Consider the following 18,978-nt stretch of genomic DNA (forward strand, 5'->3'; position numbering starts at 1 on the left):
AATAATAATAATTAACACTATGGGTTCACTTTCTGTCAACTTTAGAAAAAACCTAGCTCAGTCCACCATTTTCCTATAGTGGGCAACAAGCAACTTGCAATCTTTCCTCTTCAGCCTACAGTAAAAACCAAGGCTTTTGACTACAGTGGTACCTCTGGTTACGTACTTAATTCGTTCCAAAGGTCCATTCTTAACCTGAAACTGTTCTTAACCTGAAGCACCACTTTAGCTAATGGGGCCTCCTGCTGCTGCCACGCCGCCGGAGCCCGATTTCTGTTCTCATCCTGAAGCAAAGTTCTTAACCCAAGGTACTATTTCTGGGTTAGTGGAGTCTGTAACCTGAAGCGTCTGTAACCCGAGGTGCCACTGTATTGAGTTCCCCTAACAGCAACAGAAGGATTTGCTAGGAGGTAGGTAGCATTTTCCCAGCAGGCTTAGTGGGGAGGGTCTCACTACAGGAAAGCATGCAGTTTCTCTTGTTGTTGTGTTCATCTTCTTTGAAATAAACTTTCATATCAAGACACAGACTATATGCAAACAAGCATGACTACCTTTGTTTGTATGTATGCATAAGGTACTTGGATATTCCAGGGAAGTGTAAAGTTCCTGGGGATAGTTACACCTTTTCTTTCAACACCCATCTCGTATCCCACTCTGAGACAGGTAGAGCTATTTTATCCACTGGAGGCCACATGTTCAGTGGCCACTTGGTGATGCTATTACATTTCACAGGAGGAGCAATGCATCTCCAGGATAGTGGGCAGCCAATAGGGGGCTCTGCAGATGTTTTGGATTGAAACTGTCATCAGCTCCACCCAGCATGGCCGGTGATTGTAATTGTGGTCCAAAACATTTGAAGGGCACCAGATTTGCTGCTTGCTGCTCCAGGAAGAGAAAAAGAAACTAGCAAGGACACATTTAAAGGTAGGAGAAAGGAAGAGGGTGGACTTATTTGAATGATAAATAGCAAGACTGTCACATGCTGATATTATAGTTTTTATTATGATAGATTGATAACAGAGTGTCTTTATTATTAGGCTATTAGGATCTTCTTGTTCAAGTCTTTTCAAATATATTTATGAAAGAAAAATCAACAATGGAATTTTAATGGGGACCCGGAAATTCAAAACACCCTTTGAGAACATCCTCATCCACACCAAATTCCCTGCTGTTGACCATGCCTTTAAGGCCCTCAGCACTGGAGGGACCTCACTGAGCATTTAGAACCACAGTTCCCAGCCATTGGAGTAAGGTTGACTCACACATTGGAAAAGAAGTTCATGCCACAGCTCCTTCCACTCAGCATACTGGGATTCAGTTAGGAGTTCACAAAGGAAATAATTTGTTAAGAGCCATTGAATCTTTCAGGTGGCAAGAACCCAAAATTCCCTCAGCAAAATACATAAGTTTAGAGCACTGCTGAAACGAGCAGAGAAAGAGAAGGGATTGGGCAGGAGTGAGTCTCAAGAGAGAGAAGGGAAGCGATAGACTGTGTGAGAGACAAAACTGAAACAAAACCAAGTCATTGCTCTGGACAGTCTTTCATCTCCCATCCTTCTTTGATACTATTTACTCCAGAAGGATACGTGGACATTTTAGCATCAGGAGACTCTTACAACGTTTTCATAACTGATTGATACAGGTTAATGCAAAAGTACAGAGCTAAGAAGTCTTGCTTCCTTAAGTTCAGCATCAAGTAAGTTCCATCGGTGATTAAGGCACACCCGTTAACAGTAAATGGCCTCACTCAGGGCTGACATGTGGCCAAGCTGGGTCAGAGGTACTACTTCTAGGATGATTCTGGGCAGAAGGGATTGATTGGGTGGTGCGCCAGCACAGCTGACACCCCCACAAACCCCAAATGGAGTAGGCACAGGAGTTACAGAAACTGTGAAGGGGGGGGGGGAATAGTAATACCAACCTCATGTGCCAGTAAATACCACCACTTCCTGTTTAGCCATTCCAGTTTTTGAGGAAGCTGCCCTCTGTAAACATGTAAGTGCTCTAACGAGGGCCAGGGACAGCATCAAGAGCAAAAATCAGTGATTGAGGTGATGAGGATTCTAGTGCTCGAGAAACCTCCCACTGTGCCATGTTTGGTTTTTGATCAGAATGATACCACTAATGAACTGCTCCAGGAAATGACTTTCCCCATCCACCACATGACAACAACTCTGCCATTCAAGTATAACCAGTAATGGACATGGGGGGAAAGGCACAAAAGGTATGCACACAAGGTAAGCTGAACCCAGTTTTCACTGCCCCGGAGTCCATCATAACAGAGGGAGCAGATGGCTCAAGAACATGCCTGGAGTTTTCAGCAAACCAGAAGTCCACAAAGCAAGACCCAACAGTATGAAAGGGGAGGGGCAAGATCTCCTCGGTTCCTGATCATGGAGGTTGGAGAAACGATTGTCAGCCACCATTAAGAGATAAGGCACATAGCATCTCCCTATGAAATGTGAGGACACAGGCCTGGAATCTGGAGGTGGCAAGGAAGAGGGTTGCTGGGAGGAAGCCAACGCAACGCTGGTGCATCAGAGTTGCTTCATGATACTGGAAGTGGGAAGAATTTGCCCGTCTTCTTGGTGCGGGAGGCATTCCTGGCAGAAGACAAAACAGGAGAGGGAGACCCCAGAGTGGACATCTATGGCAGCCCCCTTGGCAGTAGCCCCTCTGGCCAGGTGAAAGGAAGGTCAGAGAACCTCCACAACATGTAGGAGCCTCCACACCTCAGGGGCATGGGCACATGGGCAGCTGTGGCAACAAGAGTTTGATAACCCTTCCCAAACAAACCCAGTCCTTATCCAAGGATGGTAAGCAGCACTCAATAGCAGCAGGGCTGGGGAATCTTCTTCAGCCAGAAGAAAGCCTTCCCTCACAGGCAACCTTCCTGGTGTGGCAAACTAGTGGTGAGCAGGGCCGGAAGCAAAAGTGGTCAGAGCAGCCGGTGTGACTTATCATTGACTATCTTTGGACTATGTTCCAGCCATACGAAAACCAGAGGTTCTCTCTCACACACCCAAACAGACACTCGCTACTTCTCCATCCCGGCAAGCAAGAGCACCATCATAGTTTAACAGCACATTCCAGTTAGGCAAAAGCAGGGAGTGGAGCAGGATCTGTGAGGGGAAAGTCCTGGGAGACCCGACAAGGAGGCCTTGATGGCTGCATTCAGCTCACAGGTCCGCCTCCCCTGCAACCCCACAAAATGCACCCCAGGCAGCTGTGCCAGCTCACTTACGAGGGTGGGAAGGTGGTCCCAATGCAGTCCCATAGCTTATTAGGGAGACAGCCACCTCCTGGGCTCATCTGGATGGTGCTGATTTCAGGGGGAGTCGGAGGAAAGAAGACCTGGTCTGTGGGTGGAAGGTTAGAGGGAAGTATTAGGTCCAGCTCCCCACCACCACCACCAACCTGTCCTTCGGAGGATCACCAAAACTGAGTAAGGATGGGGCTCCTATATTTCTTCCTCCCCAAGCCACCCACACTTCAGTTCACCTTGCTCATTCATGACGCTGGGCTTTTGCACCAAAGGCACCAGGTTTTCCTGCTCTTCTCCCACAAAATGTCTCCAGAATGAAAGAGGCAGTGCTAAGAGATTGTCAACCACCTGCGGGGGAATGGAATCATGTTAGCTTTATCCGGCGCCTAATCGTGGAAATTCTTCCCTATCTGCCCCACCCGGCCTTCATTAGCTGGTTCTTGCTTATGTTCCACAGAGGTGTCTATCTGCCCATTGTTTTCACATGGATTCAGTTGTCATCATAAATTTATTGACAATGTGGTAGAGATGAGAGCTTGCAAAAACGCAAGCTTGGAGGAACAGTGAAAGCTGACACTCTCACAAGCCAATATTTGAAACAAAGCATTCAGAATAATTCTCTGAACTCTACTACTTGAGATGCAAGAGCATTGATTAAGCAGCAGTCAACGTTGCTCCATTTGTTACCTTGACTTTTGAATTTCTCACTGCAGCTTTTATGCTCTTATGAAATTTTATGGAGTAAGAAAGCCATGGCATATAGCAAGGGCTCACTTGCCGAATTTTGCAGTGGGCTAAAATTAGTGTTTCTGGGAATCTCAGCTCCCCCCCCCCCACCTTTTAATATAAAAAAGCAAGTTTCTAGCCCGTAAGACAAAAATATAATATTAACAATCTGTTTAAAATGCTTGGCAAAGTCTCAGAAGTAAGCAGGATTTCCCACAGTCAGGACTTTGTCACAATTAGTAGAAGCATTCCTCTTCCAAGCTCAGGGTACCTCCCCACATTCCACTGAGTTCACAAGAGCTACCCTGGTGCAACAAAAATAATCAATCCTCAGTTCCACACTGCATCAGGATTTTGCTTGATGTACAGTCTGAGCATTGTGCAGTCTTTCCTGCAGTCCCACAGAGGGTCAGAAAAAAATTAAATACTGCACACAAGTAACAAATACAGGTTGCATCTGTTACCAGGCATTGACGTGGTGTGTCTTCCATGATGATGCGTGGGGAAGGGCTAGGATTACTGTGCCCAACTAGAGTTGGTCCAAAGATACGTGCTAGGTTGTGCCGGTCCATTCGACACTCAGGGCTCTGCATGACCCTAAGGACAGAGAAATGGATCCATGGAGTCAAAGGCCAAAGCAGAATCCTTCTAACCCAAAGGTACAAAGCCCAGCTATATCCATAACATGGATGGTGGGCATCACAACAGGGTCAGAAACCATGGTTCATGCAGGCCACACAATGGGTGAAGCAACCAAGCCCACAAGACAAGACAAATTGCAGGGGACAGAATTAGACAAAACCCCTCATTAGCAGAAAATGTATTCCTGACACCCCTTGATGCAACAGATATCCATTATTATGTTTGTTTCTTTTAAGTGAGAAGTGCATTATCTGATGTAGCAAGTAAGTGTCCCAAAACAGGTTTCTGAACAGTTACTGTGGATCCAATCAATGAACAGAAAAGAGTGCTGCTCAAATCTATTGTGCAAGACAGGAAAATACCCATAGTAGCAAGTGGTGCAGCCAGCACTTTCAACAAGGATTGATGATGGAACAGTTGTCAGATACTTATCTGCTTGCCCTTGTACAGAGTAAGAAAATTAAGAAAAGGAAGACCTTTATGGAATGAAATGCAAAGGCCTCTGCCTTTACAAATGGGGAAGCAAATTCACAACACTCCTAACATGCAGAAACAGTATTATGTTGTTTCAAAGGAAAATACATGGCTTGAACATGCAGTGTCACCTTTGGCCAAGGCAGAAATCTCCACCAAGTTGAGGGAAAGTTTTGCACATTTTAGAATTCCAGGTATCCCCCTTCAAGCCTAAAATCTGCCCTCACCAGCTTACCTATGGAGATGCAGCACCAGAAAAGCCAGAGTGTCCCTATTGGCCAGAGGCAACTTCATCACAACATGGCAGAGTGCAGTCTGGCGAGCAGCTTCATCTGGAATTTCTGGGTGGGAAGAAAATAGTGCTATGAGGTTGGGGGGGGTGGTTCATTACTACCACTCCAGAAAAGGCACTTTCCACCTACTGCCTTGTCCAAACTCACCTGAAGCACGCAGGAAGGCAGGGTGCAGGGCAAAGGTCACTAGAGGTTCCTTCAGGCTCCTCAGAAAGTCCTTGAGAACCCCACAGATCACATTGACATCAGCCACCTGGTCCAGTGAGGGAAGCGCTCCTCGGGCACAAAGCAGCTTGCGCTTCCATTCTCGAATGAGGTGCTCTGAACCTGGCACTCTGTATAGCCCAGCCTGCAGATCACGAGGAGCAAAAGACAAGAGGAACAGATGCACACACAAAAGCTTGTAACGGCCACTAAGGTTCAGTCCCAGGCGGCACTTCAGGCCTGGAATCATTACCACTAGTCAGAAGCATCTGCCGGCACCATTTTGTGGCCTTGCCTCTTTCTGCTTTTTAAAGATGTCACGGCCATTTTGTGTAATGCTGCACCCTCATGGATACTTTAGGACTTGAAATGTGAAAGACAGGGCCTTGGATTGGGCCTGTAAGTATATAATTAACTCCTGTGGCTGGATAAAAACAGGCACTGGGTATGCAAACCCATCTCCCACCACCAGTAAGGAGGGTAGCCAAAGCAAAGAGTTCCGGGCCTAGGGAGAGGGTCAGAGCAGGCAACACCAGCACAGGATATCCAATGAGAAAGCTCAGAGCATGCAGAATGCAAAGAACGAGGGGACAGATAAGGAGAACAGCAGCAGCAGCAGAGATCAGAAGTAAGATTATGAAGAGCCTAAAGAGGCTGAGAGGAATTTGGGGGAGAAAAAGTAGCCAGTGAACAGAAATAGACAAATATTAAAAATGCATTAGAAAACCAAACAACCAGCCAAGATGAAAAAGGAAAAGAAGATCAGAAGTCAGGAGAAGCAAGTGAACTAAATGCAACACCTGTATCCCAACAGCTAGCATAGGGGAAGTAGGGCAAAAAGAAAAATATCACAGAAGTTGTGCAGTGACAGAATTAGATGTGGAAATCCAGGTTAATGGCAGTTAAGAGTAAACCATCAGCAGCTCAACCAGCCTTTCAGAGCCCCACTGCTGGGCCCCCCCCATAAATGCACTTACCTCCTTCAGGCCACGCCTTTCCACTTGATTCACACACTGGATGACTAGTGGGGGCACCAGAGGTGGGGTGGAGGGTGCAAAATCTGCCAGAATGCCCTGAGAAGACATGGGGAACCTTAGAAGAGGCAACTGGTAATCGGGGGGTATACTGTCTGACAGTGGAGGAAGAACACAGGCATTGTGGCTAGTAGCCATTGATCATGGCTAGTAGCCATCAATGTGGATTAGGGGGAAACAGCTCAGCCATACCTGCCGCACATGTCACCCCAGCCACCCGAATTGCTCTTGCCCCCGGCAAAGCCGGCAGCACTGAAATAAAAGCCCCACGAGCCCCCATCCCAGGGAAGCGTCCTCACCTCTCTCGCTCTGGGGGAGGCAGTCGGCCTGCACACAGAGGGGCTGCGTTCTTTGCACTCAGGATGCACTACAAGCTGGCAGGGCCGACATTTCAGGGCCATCTTCCCAAAGCGCAGGCGGGATTTGCAAACCGCACACGACTCCAGGCTGATCATCTTGTAGCCAGGGAAGAGAGAAGAGCATTAGATGAGCACAGCAGAGATCAAGAGGAAAAAGACCACAGGCTTCCCATAGCTTGCTCCTTTGTACAATATCCCTCTAGCTTGAATTTGTCCAATGGAGCTCTTGGATTTATTTATTGCATTTATACACTGCCTTTCTGCCAAAGCGGTTGACAGTTTTAAAACATCAAATAAATGATACAAAAGGTATAGTTGGCCCAGGGGTAGGTGGGGAGGGGAGAGTCCAATTGGCACAGGCTCTGGTGCTGCCCCTGCCTGCCCCCACCCCAATCTCTTCTTCATGGAGCTTTTTTTGTAGGTATATTCCACACCATATTACTGGCATGATCCTTAGTTCCTTAGTGGTGGGTTTGTACTGGAGCACCCACAGATTGTTCCACTTTATCAGCTATCTTGAGATGCTTTCAAAATGTTACTGCATGATTGCCACCAGGGCGAGCACTCTTGGGCAAGACAGAAGCAGAACTCTTGTAGTATGCAGTGTTGCAAGATTTTAACAGGAAGTTATGAGACTTGCACAAAATTGGAAACAAATGAAGACAGTTGGCTTAGGAGAACCCAGTCAACCTATCATTAAGAGCACTTGAAAGCATCCCAGCCGATAAGCACTCCAGCTGAGGGCGTTGCTGAGAGGCAGCCCTGTTCTTCTTTTCTCACCGTTTTGGAAGTAAAGTGGTGCTCTTGGAGGGGTGATGTTCCCTGTGTGCGAGAAGGAGAAAAGGGGTCCTGAACACCCCTCAAGTCAGTCCTAATCTTCGTGCCAATGGTGTCACTCTCAGCCTGGCTATTACTTCTGCCTGACCCCTCACTGCTGCCCCAGAAGGAAGTGGCGTCTGTGGAGAGAAGACCACACATCAGAGACACATTTAAAGGCATGGACACTTTCATCCAGCGTTCAAGCGGGCACCTCCCAGAAGTCATTGTTGGATCTTAGCACTGGTCTGCCTACTTCCATATGCAGGTTCCCATTTGGAGTATGACGCCCTGGGGGTGCAGAAGCCCACAATCAAGAACTCAGTGTGACTGCTCTGTGTGGACGGAGTTGGCCAGGAACTTGGGCTAAGGTGGGGCAGACAACTTGCTCAATCCCCTCCAGTGGTCCTGGGCTTGGGAGCATGGTGGCGGTCAACTGTCCAGAGGACAGACAGGTGGGAGAATGGACTCAAAAGTTTGCAAACCAGACCCCATCTTTAAAGGAGGGGGAGACAAGCCAAATATCTCCCTGCTCCTCATAAAGCCATTCTTGCTATTCTAGCTCCTATGAATCCAAACCTACACATCTGAGATCACGATTAAACCATTTGGACACACTCAGGGTCTGACTGCCAGTCTCTTGCACATAACATGGCTTGTGGTTTTGTAGTTCTACCCCTCCTCCTCCTCCTCCTCTAAACCAGCACCGCCTCCAAATCTGTTTGGACTGCACACCCTTTCTTCAAAGGAAAGGCATAAGTACCCTGAGCATGTATTGAGTAGATTCCCCATCCCCACTTACAACTAAGGAAAATGGGATGGCGATGCGGAGCCCAGGCAGAACAGGATCTTTTGTCCTTCACTGTCCCCAACTCCCTTTACAGCATTCTGGGAACAGCCTATTTTCCATTTTGGAAACGGAAAAGCTTATTGCAGCATATTCTCTAGTTCTACTGCTAAACCTTCTGTCAACACTCATTACCTAACCATGTCTGCCCACCTTCAGAACAGGCCAGGCCACACCCAAAAAAGGAGGGAAGAGGCACCTGAGCGTGTGGACAGGCAACGGCTCTGCTGGGATCGGCGACGGGGCACCACAGCAATAGGAGGCAAAACGTGGGCAGTGGCTCCGGATCTCAGAGTCGCCACAGACATCTTATTGGCCTGGTAAGATTGGAAGGGAGGGGCAGAGAATGATGAATGGCAGTCTTGATCAAACCCCTTTAAATGAAGGATGCAGGATTATTCTCTCTCACACACACATCCACACATTCAAAGGAATCTTAACCCTAAGAGCTTGCAGAACATAAGGGAAACCCCGTTTTACTTGAAGCTTCATTGCCCTGTTTGATCATGCCACGTATAACACATACCCTGCTGTGCAATCTACCACATTGCAATATCTTTTTATCAGAGCCATTTATTATCAGAGCTGATTTTGCAATGGTGTCAAAGGTTGCAGGCTGGGTCTTCCCTCGCACAGAGATACGCACAAGGGCATCGCCAGGTACTTACACTCTGAGGCGGAGGTGCCACAGATGTTTGTGCAGATTTGGTTGTTGCCACTGGCTGAATCAGGGGCACGAGGGAGGAGCACTGGAGGAGAGAAACAGGTGTGAGAGCAACAGGAAGACAGATCCACGTAATTCCGGGTGAGGGAAGCTCAGCACAAATTGCTTGCCATTTTCCACCCTACAGACTATCAACAAGACAGAGCAAAGTAAATGGTGGGATACAGACAAAGACGTTTTCAAATATTTGAATGTGTAATTAGAATCGCATATGGGTAAGGAAGATTTATCTCCTCCTGTCCAGTTGTGGTCTCTGATGAAACAGATGTTTGAGGCAGGCACACAGAACTAATATAGAATGGGTGCTTCAGTTCTGGAATATGTGGCAGCTGAAGGACAGGATGCTTCCCAGCCCCACCTTCACTTACCCCTTTGTCTCTGCCTTTGAGGGATTTTATCACTTCCAAATCCTAGAAGAAAACAGAAAAGGAAAGCCTGAGAAAGGATGTAGACATATTTGTAGCTCATGGGCTACTTAAAATGAAGGCCCACCCTGAGCTTGAGCACATCTTGCTACTTCTTCCCATCTCAAGGTTTGAACTGTGTGTATACATACATACATACATACATACATACATACATATGCATCATTTTAAAAGCTTCTGCAGATAGCCACCTGTATCAGATTTATCTACATCCCAGAAGCCTCTTCAGCATTCACAGTATGCACACGTTTCAATGGCTATAAGAATCTGTCTACTTGCATTCATCAACAACACACATGTATCTTACTAAGGTTCCATATTCTTGTTTTCTGCAAGAAGCTACCCTAAACCCTGGCATTCTGGCTATAGTCAAGTAGAATGCTGGTGTGCTTTTAGTTTGTTGCTGGTTTTATTTTATTTTTAAAAAAGTTGTAATTGTTTTTACTTTATTCTTTATGTAAAGTATTTTGAGTGTTGTTTTTTTACCATCAAGTAGTATACAAATTTTATTAAATAAATAAAATAAGTAGAGAGTTGCCTGCAATCTGCATTAGGAGGTGTGCCTGCCTCCATCATAATTAACTTTCCAGAGGAATTTGTAAACATCCCTGTTTATCCAGGCATTTGGGGGATGAGGAATAGTTCCTGGCAACCCCACGACCATTGGATGGAAGAATGTTTTGAACTGTAATTGCTTTTAGAATGTTTTGAACTGAAGTTGTGTTCATATGTTTTTAACCGTTTTAGAATGTTTTTGCCTAATTTTAAAGTTGTGTATCTGTTTGTTGACCTGGGGAGGAAGAGCGAGGTATTAATGCAATAATAAATACGCAAATAAATTACAACTAAATTACATCTGTCATGGTATGTGGTCTCCAAACAATCTGTGCTCTCATTAGAACAAGGTGCCCATTTCTCACCCCAAAACAGCAAATAAATGTTTGAACCTATGAAGGGTGTTGACAACTTGCTTTACACAAGTACGCACCAGTTAGGTCAAAGGCTGGTTTAGTCCTGCTCCTCCTCACATAGTTTAGTCTTTTTAAAAACGGCAAAGCTATTTTGCTTTCCCTTGTTGTTGCTAGAATAGTTGCAAGACTACTCTGGAAATCTGGGGAGAAGGGGGAGGGTATGATGGTGCTGCAATCCACACACTTCGCAATAGGCGCTCACCACAGCTGGCTTTCCCTAGTTCAAACCAAATTCTACTAAAATGTTGCATAACTGGTTCTCTCCCCGTAGAACAGAAATTTTTACTGTTTTGGGCATACAAGTGCCACAAGGGTGCTTTCAAACTGTTGCTCTTAATATGTCACATGCATCTTCTCCCTTTGGTGACCAAGCATAATTCCCCCTGAAAGAGTACCGTGTATAACATGCTCCCGTGTATAAGACACCCCCTATTTTGGGGGACTCAAAATTAAGAAAATGGGGGGAGATTGCCAAGAGTTGTTAAGCTCTTTTTTTCAGGGAACTGCTGAGAATTGCACATACACTAACAATCTCATGCATTGCCGGGGCTACCCAATTGCCACTGCGGCAGCCAATTGCCAAAAAAACTCGCCACAACCACCAATCAGCCGCCCTATTGTCACTGAGAAACTCCGACTCGTGGCAGCAGCCAATCGCACGTACCCCCTCAGCACTACCCATGTATAAGATGAGCCAAGATTTTTAACATGATTTTTTAAGTAAAAACACCCCTTGTCTAATACACGGAAAAATATGGTACAGTGGTACCCCGCAAGACGAACGCCTCGCAAGACAGAAAACCCGCTAGACGAAAGGGTTTTCCGTTTTGGAGGTGCTTCGCAAAACGAATTTCCCTATGGGCTTGCTTCGCAAGACGAAAGCCCATAGGGAAATCTCCGGGACAGCGGGGAAGCGCAGCGCGTCTTCCCCACTGTCCTCGGACCTCCTCCCGCCTCCAGCCTTTGGAGCATCCTTCCGAAGGCTGGCGGCGGGAGGAGGTCTTTCTGCCCCACCGCCAGCCTTTGGAAGGCTGTCCTGAAGACTTGCGGTGGGAGGAGGGTTTTCCTTCCCACCGCCAACATTCAGAATGCTGTTCTGAATGCTGGCGGTGGGGAGGAAAAACCCTCCTCCCACCGCAAGCCCCGGGAACAGAGGAGAAGCGCTGCGCCCCTTCCCCTCTGTTCCCGTACCTGTCCTGAAGGCTTGCGGTGGGGAGAAAAGCCCTTCTCCGCACCGCCAGCCGGGCAAGCGGTTTCCATAGGAACGCATTAATTGATTTTCAATGCATTCCTATGGGAAACCGTGCTTCGCAAGACGAAAAACTCGCAAGAAGAAAAAACTTGCGGAACGAATTAATTTCGTCTTGCGAGGCACCACTGTACTTTGTTTCAAACCAACCCCTTTCCACGTATATTGCCTCTGTTCATATTGATGTGTATCTCTGAAAACATACACCAACATGCAGGGCCTGTTGCAGTAGTACGTGTGGCACCATCAATTTCAAGTGTGAAGTCTTGGCTTCTGCTCTTGTAGAGCGCAGAGATCTCAGACAACGTAACCACAAGAGTCTGACTGTGCCCTGGAGCTTTCAGTTCTGACCTGGCAAGCCTGGGAGGAAGGGATGCTTACTTACCACTTCGTCATCCGAGTGATCAAAGCTGATGTCAGATATGATTGAGGTGCCAAGTCCTTCCACTGCAGACGGCCTACTGAGAAGAGTAACACAGGGGCTGTATCACAAATAACAGCCTCATATCATGCCTGTCTCTCCCACTCTTGCTGTATAACTCAGTTCTTCTAATCCAGTATCTTCTCCAAACACCCATCATTAAAAAAAATATTTAAATGTGGGGATACCATTGTGGGAAAGCTACATTTTCTTTTCATTCAGTCCCTTTCTTTGCAAGGACCCCATGATGAAGGTGAGACAGGGGTGGCCAAAGAAACATTACTGCTATTTAATCAAGTTTATTGTTCATTGCTATTTAATCAAGTTTATTGTAAGTTTATCATTATAGCCCAAAGCCATGACAAGTTGTAATTACACTTGCTGTGTTGTTCTGGCATTGTGGGTTTGCATATGAACTAGTCGCCTATCATGATTGTTATTTTCGGTATGCATGTCAAGGGGCCCCTTCAGACTTGTAGAATTGGCACTTGGTGTTTTTTATAATACAGTGGTACCTCGGGTTACATACGCTTCAGGTTACACACTCCGCTAACCCAGACATAGTACCTCAGGTTAAGAACTTTGCTTCAGGATGAGGACAGAAATCGTGCTCCGGCGGCGCAGCGGCAGCAGGAGGCCCCATTAGCTAAAGTGGTGCTTCAGGTTAAGAACAGTTTCAGGTTAAGTACGGACCTCTGGAATGAATTAAGTACGTAACCCGAGGTACCACTGTACTTCTCAATCATAGGAGCCAACTCCTAGGGGCCAAAGGGTCTTTGCACCCCCAATAAAATAGCTCATGGGCATTGCCATGCAAATAGTGTGTATGCACTGTGTCATGTGATGAATCATGCAGGGTGGGGCCTACTTGGGCCCCCCAATATTTTATTCAAGTTGGCACCCCTGTTCTCAATGTGGATATTCACACCAGTATTTAATTTGAAAGCCTTTTGCCCCAAATCGCATGTGTATGTGTGTGTGTGTGTGTGTGTGTGTGTGAGAGAGAGAGAGAGAGAGAGAGAGAGAGAAAGAGTGAGAAGATGGAATGATTGTGCTTATGGTAACAACTAACTGCACATCTGAATCACCAGAAACTTTCTGCAAATAGTAATAATTTGACTCTACCCATTATTGGAACCAGTAAAGCTAAACAGCAGGAATTAGTCAACTAAGCTGAGAGATAAAACTGATCTGCTGTGTATTTGGGCTGTATGATGCATATACAACTGTTTGATTGAATTTCATTTATTGTATGCTTTGTGGAATGTGTGAAAGCAGAGATTTACATATGTCCATTTTTAAAAACAAAAATATCCAGACAGGGATTGATTTGCTTGCCTGAGAGAAGCTGCAATATCATCTGTCTTAAGTACTCCCTTGCCACTCACCACTTGCCAGGCAGCAGGGTGCTGTGGCTGAAACGTGGCCTTTCTAAAGCCGCCAGGGCTGAGCGCTGGTCCTCATTGAAAGGACTGATTTGTGAATCAGCCATCAGGTAGTCATAGATAAGCTGCAGCTTGCGCTCCTGAGAGGGATGAAAAGGGGTGAGGGGTGAGTAGAACAATGGAGACCCTGTTGGAATGAAGAATGTAGCAGTCTTCAAGTGCAGCCGCTTTGCAGCTGTAACCATGTTCAGACTGGTACATCCCTCCTTAGGGTGGGGAGCACCTAGTTCTCCCAAGCCAACCTAATGCAAGTGAACTGTTTTTGCCTGGGATGCATGTCCAGGACTGCAATTGACTATGCACTAAATACATCCAAGTTCTGTGCTCCCAAAGTCCAAAATTCTGCAGTCTTAATTTCAAGAGAACAGTGAATTTCCACTAGCTTGCTGCATAGCTCAGTGTCTAAGCTACTGAGTCACATCAGCTCCTGGCAGCTTTTATGAGACCTGAAACAGCACAGCTGTAGTTGTTATGGTGCAGCAGTCTCTTGTCCATCTATCGTGCCACACACTAGCTTCTATTCAGGTTGTGCTTAAAACTTCCTTCTTGCTCCAGCCATATCTCTTTAGTTCCCAAGTTCTGTGGCAGCACCTCCCCACTCCAGGTTTAGATATTATTCTTCCCAGCATGCATCACTCTGACACAACACAAACCATTCACCTACTAGGGTTTATTGCCCTAAGAACATAAGAAGACGGGCATCATTATTTGGCTGGAATCTTATTTGCTCTTGTTTTCTGCTGTTGTTTTTCTGCATATGAATTTTACTTTTGACTGTTACCCACCCTGGAAGTGCTTTTTGGCAATGAAGAGTGGGATACAGGTGCTTCAAGTTAAATAGTCTTGTTGATCAGATCAAAGGTCCTGTATCCTGTTTCTCAGAGGGTGCCTCTGGAAAGCCTAGGCCTCTGGATGGGATAGCCCTCTCTTGCTATTGTTCCCCCACCAACTGGTATTCAGAAGCCTGCTACCTCAGATCCTGGAAGAAGTACAGAGCAACCATGACAGGCAGCAATTGATAGCCTTATACATGATGAATTTATCTTTAAAAGCCATATAAACTGGTGGCTGTCGCTACACCTTAATTAGGAGCTTGTGAAGAACTACATAGGGAAGTGCTATAGCTCAGCGGTAAAGCATCTGCTTTGTATGCAGATAGGTCCAATCCTTGGCATCTCCAGGTAGGACTGTCATTGCCTCCTGGCCCCTGGAAAGTTGACACTTCCAGTCAATGTAGACAAATACCAAGCTAGATGGACCAAAACCCTGAACTCAGTACAAGGCAGCTTCCTTATGGTCTGTCCTGAATCAGATTCATTTAATGGCCTCAGATTCTAACATGAGAAGGGGAGAAAAACTCCCCCCCCATCTACTTTTCTCCACCATGCCCCTCCAAGAACCTGCTTTTCCAGCTCAGCTTCTGCCCGATGCCTTTTCTTCATCTCCACCTCCACTTGGTTGCGGGCGTGTTTCAACTTCACTTCCAGGACCGAACATTCGTACTCCGACTGGCGCAGCTTCTCCCTTGTTCCCTGCAAGTCGCAATCCAGGCGGCAGCATCGCTGGCGCATCCCCTCGAGACATTTGGCAATCTGGAGGCAGTCTAGAGAGCGCAGAAACAAGCATTGTGACGTCCACAAAGGTTCTCCATGAGGCAACAGCAATGAAAAGAGAACTGTGTGGAGTGGACTCTTTCTAAGTAAATGAGTCTATTTTTATTTTTTTCAAAAAAAAATACTTTCCCAAATTTATAAAAAGAAATAACATTACAAAACACAGGACAAAAGAAAACACATTACAATAAAAATGAAACACATAAAAACAATTATTTCTTCCAAGATCCAATTTACCTTACATTGTTAGCTGACTTCCTTGAATCCCCCCAACTGAATTTCATTGTATCACCTTGTAACAGTTCTCCAAAGTCATATTTCTATTTAACTCCTTCCATTTACTATCCTCTTCTCTTTTATTTTATTAGTATTCTAATCCTTAATGTTTTACAACACATTCTTATAATAAATAAATAAATAAATAAATAAAGTATACCCAGCCACTCTGGGCGGCTTCCAAAAAAATATTAAAATACTATAATACATCAAACATCAAAATACATCAGCAAAGGGCCACATTCCCTCATAGGTACCCTTCTGAGGGCTGCATGTTAGTGGTGGGCAAGGTCAGAGGCATAAGAAGATAGAGGAACAGGTGTGGTCACCAGCCTTTGTACGGGAGAAGTCAGAGGCAAATAAGGGACATGGTCAGAGTTCAAGGGCATATGCCAGGCAGGCAAAAGCACTTGAATGTGGTGATAGTTAGTTCAGCCCAGGAATAGTCTTGAGGGCAAGACAGAGGGACCTGGAGGGCTGCATTTTGCCTCTGGGCCTGAGATTGTCCACCCCCTCTAGCAGGATATAAAGAAAGACAACCCTGGAACCTGTTTCCATGCACGGCTAAGTGCCAGGATGGACACACAAACTATTTTTGTAACACAAAACCGACAACACCAAGAAATGCTCACAAACACAAAACAAAGCCAGGCCACAAATCAAAGGAAGTGGGAGCTGTTGTCATGGCAATGTGAGCCCAAGAATGAGCAGCAGGGGGGTGCTTTTATTCAGTTCAGTAACAACATAATTACAAGCAATCTAAATATATCAGCAAGCTTAGTACTGTAATGCCATTAACATCCAAATAATGAACAGCTACATACTTGTCAGCCAAGCCCAGTCTCTCTGCAGTGACTGGGCAGAACAACAAAAGGGTGTTCTGTTAACACTTACTTCTTAACTGGGCAATGGGTGAGAATGCAGTTTGAAAGTTTTCTGCACTTCAGATAAAATTTGTATTTTACAATGGAACATCATATCCAAAATCACTGAAGATTCATGGAAGCGGGGGGGGGGGTGTCAGGCTGCAGCCCCCAAGGCACTGTGTGCATTGCTTAATGCACATCAAGCACCATTAGCAATATGTTCAGATTTGTCAAAGGCAAAGGAAGGAGAACCTTGGCCAACCCACCTAGTTCGATGCTGCTGTTGAACTCTATGAGGCTCAAGAGCTGGTCCATGTGGCGCATCAGCTGCGGGTACAGGCGATTCATCCTGCTAAAGATACAAGGGTCGAGAGGGAAGCAAAGGCACTCTGGGATTCAAAGACCAGTTAAGGGAGTGGAGAACAGGCAACGCTCAAGTACGTGTAGGCCCCAGCCCCGTAGGGGCCCAACACCTTTAGTGTATGCGAAACACTAACAAAGAAATAGCTTCTCCTGAGCATGTACAGAGAGAGTCTTTGCTATGTCACTTCCACCCAGTGGCGTAGCGTGGGGGGTGCAGGGGGGGGCCGACCGCACCGGGCGCAACATCTGGGGGTTAGGGTTAGGGGGCACAAATCCACGGGTTAGGGGGCGCAAATGCATGGGTTAGGGGCACAAATTACTTGCCTTGCCCCGGGTGCTGACAACCCACGCTACGCCACTGCTTCCACCCAACCCCTGCACTTTTAGAGCAGCTTCCAGAAATGAGGCCCGATATGCCTTGAAGAGGAGGCCTAGGAACCACTTTACATTTTCTTTTTCTAAGAAAACATCCTCAGCAAAGGCGCGGGGGCGGGGCGGGGAAGGAGGACGTCTTATATCCCACTTACATGTTACTAGGGTATAGAGACTCCAGTCAGGCGAATATGGAAACGCGTTGACTGCTCACCGAACAAATTAAGAGCATCAATGAATCAGCACCTGAGGTAACAAGCCATATTACTGCAGCCACCCACACAAAGCATCCTCCGCCATCTAAGAACCGCTGGGTGAGCCGCGGCGTGTTTTAAGCAACCCGCCTACTTAGAAAGCGCCACCCATCGCCGGGATTAAAGCCGGGAGCCAATTCGGCCTCTTTTTAAGGAGGGACGGGGATCTCGGCAACAAACCCCCCTCGCTCTCAGTCGAGGGAAAGCCTTTCTTTTCTGCTCAGCTACCAGCGGCCCCTCCAAAGTTGTTGCGCCTTCTCAGCCCCCTCTGGCTGCGGGTGGCTAGGCCTCGTCCTTAGCAAAGATGTGGGTACCCTGGCTCTTTAACAGGTGAGGGGGTTCCCCCCCCCGCCCAGACCTGATTGGCAAAGCATCCCAATCCCATCGCTCCAAAGGCAGTCGCGTAGGAGAGTTTCTCCAGGTGGAGATTTCTGTGCCATTTTAAGCAGAGGGAGCGCGTCTCCAGGGGGCTGAAAGAGCACGTGCGGAACCCCATCTCCTCCGGTACCTCCCCCCCCCCGGCTTGGAGCAGTTGGGCCACGAAGCTTCCGCGACCTTCCTGAAGTCGGGGGAGGCTCCATTCCGGAGCAGGTGGGCGCCACCTTTTCGCCTATACCTTTAAGCCCAAGATGCTCGCATTACCAACGGCGTTCCTCCTCGCGAGGGGCCGCTGTCCATCCATCTGCACTTTCGGCATCTGCTCCCTGCAGGCAATACCCGTCCGCCCCCAACCACGTGCACATTCCCCGGCCACTCAAGACATCACGCCGTGCTTCTGAGGAAGGGGCCTGCAGCCCCTGAAACTTTGGCTTTACTTATTTTAAGGTGGTGCTAGTCTCCTTGATTTCATTTTCCCATCTCCAGCGTACCTGGGCATTTTGTTCAGGGGTGTGATTGGGTCAGGGGTCCTGGAATCACTACCCACTCCGATTCTGCAGGGGGGGGCTGCCACTTTCTGGGATTTCTGGTTTGTTGGACTTCCTTCGATGTTCAGAGGCGCAGCACCTTCAGCACATCCTTCCCTGTCCTTCCTTTAGCATTCCTATCCAGCGATAACTGGGTCCCTCTGGTACTCTCTCCATTCCACTAGGCTTCCATCATGCCCACTATAGCTATGCTTGCCTTTAAACCCCAGCACTCCAGTTTGCCCATCTTGGCTCTTGACTATTCTAGCAAGGTAAGTCGCTGCCTCTTAACCTAACCTCACATGGTTGTGGGGATTAAATAAGGATGGGGAGAAGTAGGTACATCATATATTGAGCTCCTTGGAGAAAAAAGGTACGAGATGATTATGGTGGTGATGATGATGATGATGATGATGACGACAAGGACAACGACG

The 18,978-nt window shown here is 46.9% G+C and overlaps 1 protein-coding gene across 9 annotated transcripts; it reads right to left on the reverse strand.

The window, feature by feature from the left end:
* Position 1: 1 nt before the first annotated feature.
* On the reverse strand, positions 2 to 18,636 carry LOC309520132 (rac GTPase-activating protein 1-like). 9 transcript variants are annotated; one of them, XM_082201593.1, is made up of 17 exons: positions 18,282 to 18,636; positions 16,917 to 17,002; positions 15,296 to 15,498; positions 13,839 to 13,975; positions 12,415 to 12,487; positions 9,753 to 9,794; positions 9,329 to 9,409; positions 8,860 to 8,977; positions 7,778 to 7,953; positions 6,938 to 7,093; positions 6,582 to 6,677; positions 5,548 to 5,749; positions 5,343 to 5,448; positions 4,456 to 4,588; positions 3,502 to 3,613; positions 3,245 to 3,359; positions 2 to 2,603 (listed from the first exon to the last, which is right to left on the reverse strand). In XM_082201593.1, exons 1-17 carry the CDS (start codon positions 18,380 to 18,382, stop codon positions 2,549 to 2,551), a joined length of 1,992 nt encoding a protein of 663 aa, XP_082057719.1. In that variant the 5' UTR covers positions 18,383 to 18,636; the 3' UTR covers positions 2 to 2,548. The 9 variants fall into 9 exon arrangements, with proteins under 9 accessions (XP_082057719.1, XP_082057718.1, XP_082057726.1 ...); XM_082201592.1 differs by having other exon boundaries at positions 12,415 to 12,490; XM_082201600.1 differs by having other exon boundaries at positions 12,415 to 12,490; positions 16,917 to 16,999; positions 18,256 to 18,358.
* Between the last annotated feature and the right edge of the window lie 342 nt (positions 18,637 to 18,978).

This window comes from Podarcis vaucheri (assembly GCF_965113315.1).
Source record: "Podarcis vaucheri genome assembly, chromosome: 1".
Taxonomy (NCBI): Eukaryota; Metazoa; Chordata; class Lepidosauria; order Squamata; family Lacertidae; genus Podarcis; species Podarcis vaucheri.

Excerpts from the sequence above, each read along its gene's own strand:
- LOC309520132 (XM_082201592.1), bottom strand. The coding sequence starts at position 18,382 with ATGTGCACGTGGTTGGGGGCGGACGGGTATTGCCTGCAGGGAGCAGAT. Across the intron at positions 15,499-16,916 it reads CAACAGCAGCATCGAACTAG|ACTGCCTCCAGATTGCCAAA; the intron begins GTGGGTTGGCCA and ends TGCGCTCTCTAG. Across the intron at positions 4,589-5,342 it reads CTGGTGCTGCATCTCCATAG|GGTCATGCAGAGCCCTGAGT; the intron begins GTAAGCTGGTGA and ends CTCTGTCCTTAG.